The sequence below is a fragment of the Eurosta solidaginis genome, chromosome 3 (genome assembly GCF_040869045.1).
Source record: "Eurosta solidaginis isolate ZX-2024a chromosome 3, ASM4086904v1, whole genome shotgun sequence".
Lineage (NCBI taxonomy): Eukaryota > Metazoa > Arthropoda > Insecta > Diptera > Tephritidae > Eurosta > Eurosta solidaginis.
In genome coordinates this window covers 168,637,339-168,649,656 of record NC_090321.1, presented here as the reverse complement: position 1 = coordinate 168,649,656, position 12,318 = coordinate 168,637,339, and the positions used below count along the sequence as shown (strand labels likewise).

The following is a 12,318-nucleotide window of genomic DNA, read 5'->3' as shown; positions in this document are numbered from 1 at the left end:
ATGCGAATGTTTGTAGTTTACAGTCTCTCGCGCATACATAGGCGTATAAGTAAATGCATCTGTGTGTGACATCTTTCGGCTGCCTTATATATGTGTATACATGATTTGATTATTGACGTAAATACTGCTTATCGTGGCCTTAGCATCGCCTTAGTGATGGTATAACTTAGCGATGCTAATATCCGTGACAATATCTAGACTCAGCTGGTGTCATTGTTTTGGAAAAGTACGCTATTGGATGAAATTTTCCATCGTCCTGCGTTTGTAGAAGCACAGAACCAAAGCCGTAACTGATTGCATCGCAATGAAGTTGTGTTTCACGTTTGCGATCATATTGTGCTAACAGCGGTGAACTTACTAAAATATTGCGTAATTCCTGAAATGCCTTAAAACATTCCCTTGAAAACCTAAATTTAGCATCCTTGCGTAATAAATCTAAGAGTGGCTTAGCGATTTTAGAAAAAGAAAGGACAAATTTTCGAAAATAAGAAAACAAAACAATACAAGAGCGGGGCTCTTTATGATTCTTTGGGACTGGGTAATTCGCAATTGCCTTAATATGGATCCTCGAAGGCTGTATTCCTGAAGGAGTAACTTGATAACCCAAATACTCAATGACGTTGTAGCAAAACTTGCACTTCCTAAGCTTAAGTTCCAAATTTGTTTCATAAGTCCTCCTAAGACTTTCAAGATCACTTGACGCTATTAATATGTCATCAATATACACAATGATTTCTTTTGCATCAATTAGGTCTCGGAAGGTGTTATAGACAAATCTCTGAAAATTACCCGGTGCATTATTTAACCCAAATGGCATTCTAAGGTACTCGAATTGCCCATGTGGTGTGACAAAAGATGTTAATGGAATAGATCCCTCATCCATTGCTAACTGATTGAACCCATCTTTCAAGTCCAAGGGAGTGAACCACTTTTTCCCCGACATATAATCTATACAATCCTCTATTAGGGGCAATGGAAAATTGTCGCGTACTGTTTTCTTATTCAAAGCTCTGCAATCGATGCGCATACGAGTTTCGCCACTCTTTTTTTTTTACCAGGACAATCGCAGAAGCATAAGGGGAGTTACTAGGTCGTATAATTTCGCGTTTCATTAAATCATCAGTGATTTTTTGTACCTCTTTCCTATCATTAAACGATAATCGTCTTGGCAAAGAATAGAAAGGTATATCATCCGTTGTTCGGATTGTCATTTTGTAGTCATACGGTTTTTTTTTTTTTCAATTGATGTAGGCGATAAATATTCACTAGACAACACTTCCATTACTACCCCTCTTTCTCGTTTAGCCAAACTGGGCCCTATATCTATTTCCGACTGAAAAACACTTTCATCTATTATTCCTATCTCTTTCACAGCTGAATCAAACAGATCCGTCGTATCATAGGGGTAATTGACAATTTCTTTTGAGTCCTGCTTATTATGATCACGTCTGTCATATACTTCACTTAATGTAGGCTTATTACCATCTAATTTAACACTTAAGTCACCATCAACAAATTTATTAATAATCGAATCAGATATATGTTTTTTCGGATCTTCTTTATTTAATTCAGTATTTCTAGAAGGTACCTTTTGTTTTACGTTTTTTTAAATTCATTTGATATTTCATTTAATTGTATTAACAGGGTTATTCTGTGCACTTGACAAATTGTCAATAAGTTGGAAAATAATCAAGATTTTTATCAAGTTGACAAATATTTCTATTCTGTGCATAATTTGACAACTCTGAAAAGCTCTACGACCTGTGCTTTTCACCATATTGTGGTGAACTAAATAAAGTAAACAGAAATCAGCTGTTTAGTGCAACAATCGCGAAATGGAAAAAACGTAAGAATTAAATATTGTTCATTATTTTTTGTAACAAATATTTTAAATCATAGTTTTTTCAAGGAAATCTAAAGTGGAACGTGCCACGCATGAGCAATTGGAGTGATATGTCTCATCTTATGCTTCTAACCCCGAAATGGGAATACGAAAAATAGTCCGCTGTATTTGTGGGGGTCATTTCGCCATGGCTTTGGGGACTCCCTCGGGGTCATTTGGGGTCATTCCGAGATTTTTTGGGGACTCCCTCGAGGTCATTTGGGGATCATTCCGGGACGGTTTTGGGGACTCCCTCGGGGTCATTTGGGTGACATTCCGGAATGTTTTGGGGTCTCCATCGGGTCCTCCCGGGATCATTTGGGGGTCGTTACGGGATCTTTTTGGGCACTCTCTCGGGGTAATTTGGATGCCTTCCGCGATAATTTTGGGGACTCCCTGGGGGTCCTCCCGGGGTCATTTAGGGGTCGTTCCAGGATGTTTATGGGGACTACCTCGGTGTCATTTGGGGGACATTCCGGGATGGTTTTGGGGTCTCCATCGGGTCCTCCCGGGGTCATTTGGGGGTTGTTACGGGATATTTTTGGGTACTCTCCGGGTAATTTGGGCGTCTTCTGGGATGATTTTGTGGATTCCCTCGGGGTGCTCGCGGGGTCGATCCGGGATGTGTATGAGGACTACCTCCGGGTCATTTGGGGGACATTCCGGGATGATTTTGGGGTCTCCCTCGGGTCCTCCCGGGGCCATTTGGTGTCGTTCCGGGATCTTTTTAGGGACTCTCTCCGGGTAATTTGGACGTCTTCCGGGATTCTTTTGGGGACTCCATCGGGTCCTCCCTTGGTCATTTAGGGGTCATTCCGGGATATTTTTGGGGACTCCCTCGGTGTAATTTGGGGGCATGACCCCAAATGACCTCGAGGAGTCCCCAAAATCATCCCGGAATTACCCCCAAATTACCACGAGAGAGCCCTCAAAAAGAACCCGGAACGTCCCTAAATGACCACGCGAGGATTCGATGGAGTCCTCAAAAGAAGCACGGAATGTCCCCTAAATGTCCCGAGGGAGTCACCAAAAAATTCCGGAATTACCCCCAAATAACCCCGAGGGGGTCACCATAAAAATCCCCGAATGAACTCAGAGGGAGTCCCCATAAACAGCCCGGAACGAACCCTAAGACCCCGAGGGAATCTCCAAAACTATCCCGGAAAGACCCCTAAATGACCTCGGGAGGACCCCAAGGGAGTCCCCTAAATCATCCCGGAATGTCCCTCAAATGACCCCGAGGTAGTGCCCATAAACATCCCGGAACGACCCCTAAATGACCCCGGGAGGACCCGATGGGGTCCCCAAAACCATCCCGGAATGTCGGCCAAATGTCCCAAGGGAGACACCAAAAAATTCCGGAATTACCCCCAAATAACCCCGAGGGAGTCACCAAAAAAATCCCAGAATAACCCCCAAATAACCCCGAGGGAGTCCCCATAAACATCACGGAACGACCCCTAATGACCCCGGTAAGACACCGAGGGAATCTCCAGAACCATCCCGGAAAGACCCTTAAATGACCCCGGGAGGACACCGATGGAGTCCCCTAAATCATCCCGGAATGTCCCCCAAATGACCCCGAGGTTGTCGCCATAAAAATCCCGGAACGACCCCTAAATGACCCCGGGAGGACACGATGGAGTCCCCAAAACCATCCCGGAACATCCCCCAAATGACCCCGAGGGAGTCACCAAAAAAATTCCGGAATGACCCCCAAATAACCCCGAGGAAGTCCCCAAAAACATCCCGGAATGACCCCAAATGACCCCGAGGGAGTCTCCAAAACCATCACGGAAAGACCCCGAGGGAGTCCTCATAAACATCCCAGATCGACCCCTAAATGACTCGGGAGTACCCCGAGGGAGTCCCCTAAATCATCCCGGAAGACCCCCAAATTACCCCAAGAGAGTCCCCAAAAAGATCCCGGAACAACCCCCGAATGACCCCGGGAGGACCCCGAGGGAGTCTCGAAAACCATCCCGAAATTACCCCCAAAAACCCCAGGAGGATTTTCCCACAATTATAGCAAAAGTAATAAATCTTCCATTTTCTCTCCATCGCACAATAACAGAATTCCAATTTAAGTTTATCCGTATAAAGTAAATTATCAAGAGCGTTTGACTTATTGTCAATTTGTCAGCGAAAAAACCTTTTTATTTTTTACATAGAATAGCAATTACTTGATAAATTATCAAACTTGACAAATAAGCAAGATGGTGAATTTGTCAAGTGCACAGAATAGGGCTGTAAGTGAATGTTAAATTTTTGCAAAAAATTTCGACCAAGAATTAATGGAAGAGTTAAAGCTCCATCTGGAACTATTATTACATTAATATTTCCAATTAATTTACGAAAATAATTTGCACACAATGCTGCGCCGAAGGAATATATCCTTCTTTTACCAACGCCAACGAATTGTGTAGGCTTTGCCCGAAATGACAGCTTAACTGAACTTTGCATAAGGCTAATAGAACTACCGGAATCTAAAAGAGAGATGATATTTGTAAAACCTGTATATCTGTTTCGATTTTTATCGTAAAAGGCCACACTTACCTCTTGCTGAGATTTTAAAGGAACATAGTCATCCATGGATACGGCTGCAACTTGAGATGTTTGGGTTTTCTTCTTTGGGCAATTGCGATGCATATGTCCTAGTTGATGGCAAATAAAACATGACCCGGCTGGGCGTTGCGGCTTTGGGCAGGCACTCTGATAATGCCCGAATCGGGAGCAGTTGAAACAACGTACAGTGGAAAGATCTTCAGTAGTGTTTGTCTTTACTGCTGGATTTGATACCTCTGTGCTCAATGGTTTGCGCACACCAACGCTGTGACGACGTTTCTCGTAACGTTCTATTCGGCGTATGAGTTCGCTTATGGTATTAGCGCCATACAAGATGCTTATATTGTTGCTGCTGTCTGGGAGTCCGTCCACTATAATGTCTACCAACTCCTGCTCCATTATCTCCAATTGGGCAGCGATTGATTGCATTGCCACCACATAACTGGCGATAGACCTCCTGTCGAGAGCATTTGCGGCGGAACAATGCGCATAAAAAAGCGTGGAGTAATTCGTTAGGCCTTGGTTCAAAACGAATTCTTTCGCTGTCCCAGTCATGCATCGGCGCAATGCTAGGCATTTATGTCTTTCATTATAGTTGTTAGCATCAGCATAGTCTTCAAACTGTAAAAACCACCGATTTATATCGTAGTGATTGTCGCCACTAAACTTCGGTACTGCTGCATCAAGTTCGTCGAAATGGATGTACTTTCCTATGCGCAAGACCGGGCCAGACTCCAATTGCTGGACTACACCGTGGAGCTTCATTACTTCTTTACGTAGCTTCAATAATCTTAACTGCTCTTCAAGGTGGTTTATTTCTCCACTTGATGGTGTGGTTTCAAGGCCAACAGATACGTCAGAAGCAATAGTTGGGCTTATGGCATAGTTTGCAGCGGATTCATTCATATGAGACTGAGTGGAACCATACCAGGCAACGTTATTAGTATTCTCACTGGACATTACGACGGTCCCACCAGAGGTATCGGACAGCATAACACCGGGTGAATTATGATGTACAGCAGTAGTAGTAACAGCAGGCAATGTAGTGGCAGCAACAGCGTTAAAAACAGGCAATGTAGTGGCAGGTGATGTAGTGGCAGAGGCAGCGGTAACGGCAAGAAATGTAGTGGCAGCGGTAACAACAGGAAATGTAGTGGCAGCGGCAGCAACAGGCAATTTAGCAGCGGTGACAACAGGCGCTATAGTGGCAGCAGGCAATGTATTGCCAAAAGTACTAGTTACAGCGGTCGATGAAATGACAGAGGCAGTAGGAGCACCAGGAGCAGGCGGAGGTACAACGATGGTGCTATTTTCAGAATCCTTAGATTTTCTTTGTGTACCTATAAATTTCTGCTCCACTGTCGATGCGCTTGATGTATTAAAACGTGTGAGCGGCATTTTTAATTTTTTTTTTTTCTTTTATAGTTCGAGTTGTTTTTTCTAATATTTATTTATGCGAATAGAGGGTAGCAATTTGTTTCTTTTAATTTAAAACGATTTGATTTATTTCTTTTGCTTTATTTTTATTTGAACAACCTCTGCGTTTCGCTGTCACCGGAAGAAGCAGGCCCCAGAGCAAAAGCGAAGTTTGCTGCATTTCCGCCAGCAAGTGACATTTACCATCTGTCAGAAATGCATGGTATAATAAAATGGGTGCCATGACAGATTAAATATAAGCACATTACAATTATATTCTTATAATTTTGCGTATGCAAGTAAAAGTAACTTAATTGTGCAACCAACGGATTCACATTTCGTCTGCACGGCTTCCGCTTAAATTTAGTGCAACGGAATGTGAAGCAGTTATCGTTGTTGTTTTATTAAAATATTGTTTACTGAATTTGGGTTGCCGTAACTGATGTGTAGGCAATATGCAACGATTGTTGCTAACTGTGCTAACTTACATATTTACACAGTTACAATTTTCCGCTTTCCAGCATTAACAAAGCCATTACATAAATCAACTCTCCCCCACCAAGTTTCCAAATACAACAACAATGCTCTACCACCCTCAAATAAAAGCTCCGAAACAAATGTAGAATGTAAAGCTTCCACTACTCATACTTAGCATAGACTTGACTTGACTGGGCAACTTAGCCTTGATTTTTACTTCACTTAGCATATGCGATCTGAATTGCACTTAATTTTTAATTAGTTTCACAATACTTTCTCTTATTAAATTTTTGTATTTTTATTATGATGGAAAAACTGCAGTCGTCAGATTTCTAACACCGCTGGCCTACCATTAGCCTATCGGTGCGTCTGTTTGTATATGGCCTCACTTCAGTTTTCAGTTTTTCCCGTTTGTTGTTTTTATTTTTACTTCCTTTATATTAGGTCGGTTGAATGTTTGTCCGCTTTTCATACAAATCTTGCAATCGATTTTCAGGTAACTTCTCATTGAGCTACAAACGTGATATTTTACACATAGGTTAGAACACTGTGACAATGCAACAAAAGGAAAAAAATCCGTTAGGTGGCGCACGGATCGAAATAATTAGATAAGAATTTGAAAATTTTCAAACCAGTTTTTAAGTAACTTCTCGATGATCTAGAGGCTTGAAATTTCAAACTTAATTCAGAGGTCGATGACAGCCGATGACACGATACAAAAAGATTCACTAGAGGGCGCACGGGATGAGATATTTAGAAAAATAGTACTAAACGGAGGTAATTTTGGGATTGCTTTTTATGTAAGTTCTCATTGAGCTACAACTGTAAAACTTCACAGATGGGATAAGACGCAAAGAAAATTTAAGAAAAGGAGACAATGACGTATGTCATTAATAAAGATAACAAATAATAAGGGACCCAACACACTCCCTTGGGGTACACCAGAAGTAGCAGTAAACGACCGCGAACAAATACCATCTACCACAACTACACAGCTACGATCCGCCAAGTAAGACTGATATTCGCCACAATATTCCTCATATTCGCCACAATATTCCTGCGATGACTATGACTATGTCAAAATAAAATAGGTTTTAAATTTAGTTGTAGCTCTTTGACAGATAGCTCATAGAAAATTATGTCAAAAAGCTGCAACTAAACTTAAACCTACTTTATTTCGACTATGACTATGCGCCTCTGTTTTTAAAATACACGAAAATAAAATATATTGTGTATGCCCATTTATATATACCTCCGGCTATGCCAAAGGTTTTTGGCCACTAACTCCAGATTTTGTTAAGCAGTGTAAGTAAAATAAAACGAATCTTGGTGGAAAGCAGAAACGTTTTCTGTATGTTAAGTTTGAAATGCCCTATCCAATGACCATGGATTAAAAATAAAGTTTACTAGCGTAAACATTCAATCACGCAGCTTGTGTGATTTCGTTAGGAAATCAATTACTCATACCTACATATCTAATAAAATAATTAAAAGAAATTTTTTAAGTTAAACGGTTTTATTGAAAACAATACTTACATAATAATAATACTAAAAGCTAGAAAATAATTAGGTAGGTCCTATGTACTAGTCATCACACTCCTCATCAATCTAAGGCGTTCATAAGACAATTAAATAAAAGCGTTGGGCGCGTGAAATTTCTAAAAATGTGAGGCGTAGCTTAACCTGACTAGTACCTAGGACCTACCTAATTATTTTCTAGCTTTTAGTATTATTATTACTTCATGTAAGTATTGTTTTCAATAAAACCGTTTAATTAACAATTTTTTTTTTTACTATTTTATTTTCAAGTTTTTAGTCTTTATTTAATTGCCTATTATTTCTCATTCTGAACTAAGGTTCAGGTCGCTTTCTATTCATGTATGTATTATGTGTTCCAAATATGGACCAAACCGGACCACAAATGCGATTTTTTTTTTAATATCTCGATCCTTGCCCCACCTAGCGGTGATTTTTATCAAGGGTCGCTTTCTATTCACATATATATTATGTGTTCCAAATATGAACCAAATCGGACCAAAAGTACGATTTTTGGAATTATTTCGATCCATACGCCACCTATCGGAGTCTGTTTTTCGTTACTATTGCATTGTCATATTTATCACTATTATTATTATTATTATTTATTATCGCTAACTCATAATTGAAATTATTAATTTTCAGGTGTTAATAACAAAACTTCGATCAGCCAACACAGTGGAAACGCGCCAGTATCGTAAGGCAGCTAAAGCTTTGTTAGTACTCATTCCACTTTTTGGCATTACATATTTAGTGGTTTTAGCTGGTCCCAGCGAAAGTGGCGTTATGAGCAATATGTTCGCTATTGTGCGAGCTTTGTTGCTAAGTACCCAGGTAAGCAAAATGAATATTAAACACGAATGTGTGGATCTCGATATGAGTTTATGAAAAGCATAACTTATATAATAGGAAATGAAACTAAGTATGCATTTGTTGCCTTCACAATAGATTTTCATTATATTTATTTATATGCATACATATTTCATTATTTTTTCCTCCTACTTTACTAATATATTTATTTTTTGTTATCCTTTTATAGGGATTTTCAGTGTCATTGTTCTATTGTTTTCTAAATTCGGAAGTGCGGAACACATTGAGACATCACATATCCAGATGGCGCGATGAGAGGAATATTCAATTGAATCAAAGCAGAAGGTGAGGCTGAAGGTGATTAGTATATGTTTGCTCATTCAAACTGAATATTCTAAACAATTCGCCTTGAATTAGATATATTTATATATGTATGTACATACAAAGAAGAGTATATATGTATAACTTTAATACGCTCACTTATTAAAAATAACGTTGGCATTAAGAATATTTTCTTTTACTTTAGATAAAGGTCCAGCAATTCAAAGCGTGCATTTTTAAGTCACCCTGAATGCCGTCTTCCCTTAGTGTCATACAAATATTTAGTGTTTACAAGCAAAGTTCTTGTAGTGTAGGCTGTATGCACCCCACTCCCAGTAGAGGGAAGAGGCTACATGTACGGAAGTGCAGCATTAAATTTTGCATGTAGTGAAAAAGGGCAGACTCAATGGGGGACGCAGGGAAATATAAAGGCAGAAGGAGGACTGAACAAAATGATAAAGAAAATGTGAGAGAGGGGGAGGAGAGTAAGAGGTAAAAAATTCTTCAAAGTTTTAAATTTCCAACTGGAAAGTAAGTTTAAACCTCAGTTACTTAAATTTCCAAATTCGGACGAGTTTTTTAAATATCACACTGTCGACGTCACCTAGCAACATTCTCACCTCTAAAGTTGCATTTCCATTGTGATCTGAAGTACGTCCCAAGTTTGGGACTCTACCACCACGGAAGATTGCGCAAGAATTTATTGCAAGATTCACCCAATTGTATATTGAAATTTGCGGACCAACACGAAACCGACTTAATATAAACGAAGTAAAAATGTACATTCGTGCCAATGTATTTTCATAGGACAACGAATTATATTTCAACGTATCCAGATTCAACTGATTTTGCGAGCTCTTTTATATATTTTTTATTCTTTTATTTAGTGTGCAATATTTGCCACATATAAACTTTAAGTTCACTTGAGTGGGTTATGTATAGTAAAAAGAAACTTTTGCAAACATGTAACTTTACGCAGTACGTATATTAGACTGACCAGAAAAACGGTAACTTTCTATATTAAAATTTAAAACCAACCAAAAAAATTTTGACGATCTGTAATGATTTCTATAGATCATTAAAAACGTTATCGCTATTAAGTTGGGGTCCCTTTATCCATCATAATAGTGGGGAATCCTGTAAATAAAATAAATACTGAACCTTAGGCTGTAGTTCAAATAGTGCAATACAAAATGGAAGAAATCGGTTAAATGGTGCTAAGGGATACTGAGAAATTCCCAATCTTTAGAGAATATTGGAATCAGTTTGACTAACTCCCCGGCTAATTAGAGGCTTAGTATCTGGAACTTCGCTGTGAATACTATAACTATTCAGAAGGGAAGAAATTATTTATGCATTAAGTGGAGTGGGAACCGCGACATTTAATGTACAATCCGGGAGTATTGCGAACGATTTTGAAGTAACTTCCCAAATTGCAACGCACTTGAGGCTTGAAAAATTTTTCAGAACCGGGTGCCAAAATTTAAGAAAAATTGTCCTCAAGTGGCGCATGAATAGCGATACTCAAGAACTTTCTTCCCAATTGGATAATTTTCGATTGGAGGATCTGCAAAGTTAGATATTTTAAAACCAACAACCGAAATCCGGATAGTTGGCGGCGGCATCTAGATACATACAAATTTTGCTTTCATGATGCCATTTGTTTAAGGACAAATAATTTATATAATATGTAATTTGTCTTTGTGCCGATATGTCTTGTCTGCATCGAAATCTTTGAAAGTTTCTATCAATGGGCCAAAAAAGCCACAAACAATTTTGTTTGGGTCGGTTTAGCGCTCATACCTACAAGGATGTGGTAGTTGTAAATATTTGCCATTGTGGCAGCATTTGATGGTTACCTGCTGTTACATGGTTGAAAATAAGTTAACAATGTTTTTACAGTTCCAGTTAAACAAAATCCACAAGCAAGTGCTAGTAGAATTTAATGACAGCTAAACGAGCTTCTTGACTCATTTGCCATAGCTATCACCTACTTACAAACATATGGATGTGCTTGTGTACATATGAGAACGAGATATTTTATAATAGAATTGACCTACCGCTTAGTCTTCTGGGATGTAATCGTGCACAACCAATCATGAGCTCGTGTTGCAGGGAGACAACATCAAACAGACCACAAACACATGGGAGATTCAATGACATTTTAGTATACAAAACAAATATTGATAGTTTGACTTTTGTTCCCTCAGCTCTTTAATACCGACTTCACTACAGCTGGACAGTTGCCATTACCATTAAAAAATCCACTGAGAAAAATTTAAATGCAATTTTATATGGTTGTGCAGTTTCTTAACGGGTTTCAATGGTAATGGAAACGATCAATTCATGATACAAACATACACGTATACTACATGGTTGAGAGAGAACACCGGAGTAGGTTTTGCTTCAGGGTAAGAAGTCGCAGCTGCTCAATCCCGAAAATGTGCTTGCATTCTGGCCAACGTGAGAAATCCTGCTTTATCCGGCAATAGCTCTTGGGGAGATTCGCATCACCACAGAAAGATGGAAAGCGACAAGAGGTTACTAAGATAGATGATATTTTCTAGAGAAGCTATTCATTGCGAAATGCCCTAGAAGGGTTTGCCAAACCAAACTGATAAGGGCGCCTCGGCTTGTGAAACTGTTTCTGTCTGTGTTTATAGTTACCTTAAGATGCTATAAATATTTTATTGATGTTTAGTTCAAATTATTTAGTTTGGACAATAAATATGTATGTCCACAGTTTTTTTGCCTGATAATGACTAGACCTGGACACTTACAGAGAAAATGGGGGACCGTTTCTTCCTTTTTTACTTATAGCTCCTGCACACGCCATGGAATTAGATCCCAATTATCTTCGCGTGGGTTAATACTTCATTCGTAGGTGGTCACATGCAGGACAAATTTTAGGTATTTAGAGGTCGATTCTGGGTGAATAAGATTTTTATTAAATATTCAGATTGAAGATGAGCCAGAACGCCGCGTGACTCCTTGGAAATTTGGCTTTTCTCTCGGTTTGAACTCTGAGTACGATGTTTACCATGCATACGATGGCGTAAAAACAAATCAACAATGATTTAATAACGTTTCGGTAACAACTCCATCTTTTTCGATAGCAAACCGATATCTTTTCGATAACAAATCAATAACAAGATGATAATAATAACAACCCGATAACTGCTCGTATTCATGAATTAATTTTTCCGAGCCCTATATAAAAATAATTCCATAACGGTCTAAAAGAATCCCAAAATAATCTGAAAGTAGTGCCCAAAGCAATCCTGAAAAACCCCCATAATAAACCCGAATTT

The 12,318-nt window shown here is 39.2% G+C and overlaps 1 protein-coding gene across 1 annotated transcript in view; it reads left to right on the top strand.

Annotated features, from left to right (window-relative positions):
- Dh44-R1 (Diuretic hormone 44 receptor 1) overlaps window positions 1-12,318 on the top strand; it is a 225,696-nt gene that overhangs the window by 207,094 nt on the left and 6,284 nt on the right. Inside the window, exons 9-10 of the mRNA XM_067773817.1 lie at window positions 8,522-8,710; window positions 8,916-9,031. Coding sequence (XP_067629918.1) covers window positions 8,522-8,710; window positions 8,916-9,031 — 305 coding nt within the window. The remainder of the gene's footprint in view (window positions 1-8,521; window positions 8,711-8,915; window positions 9,032-12,318) is intronic.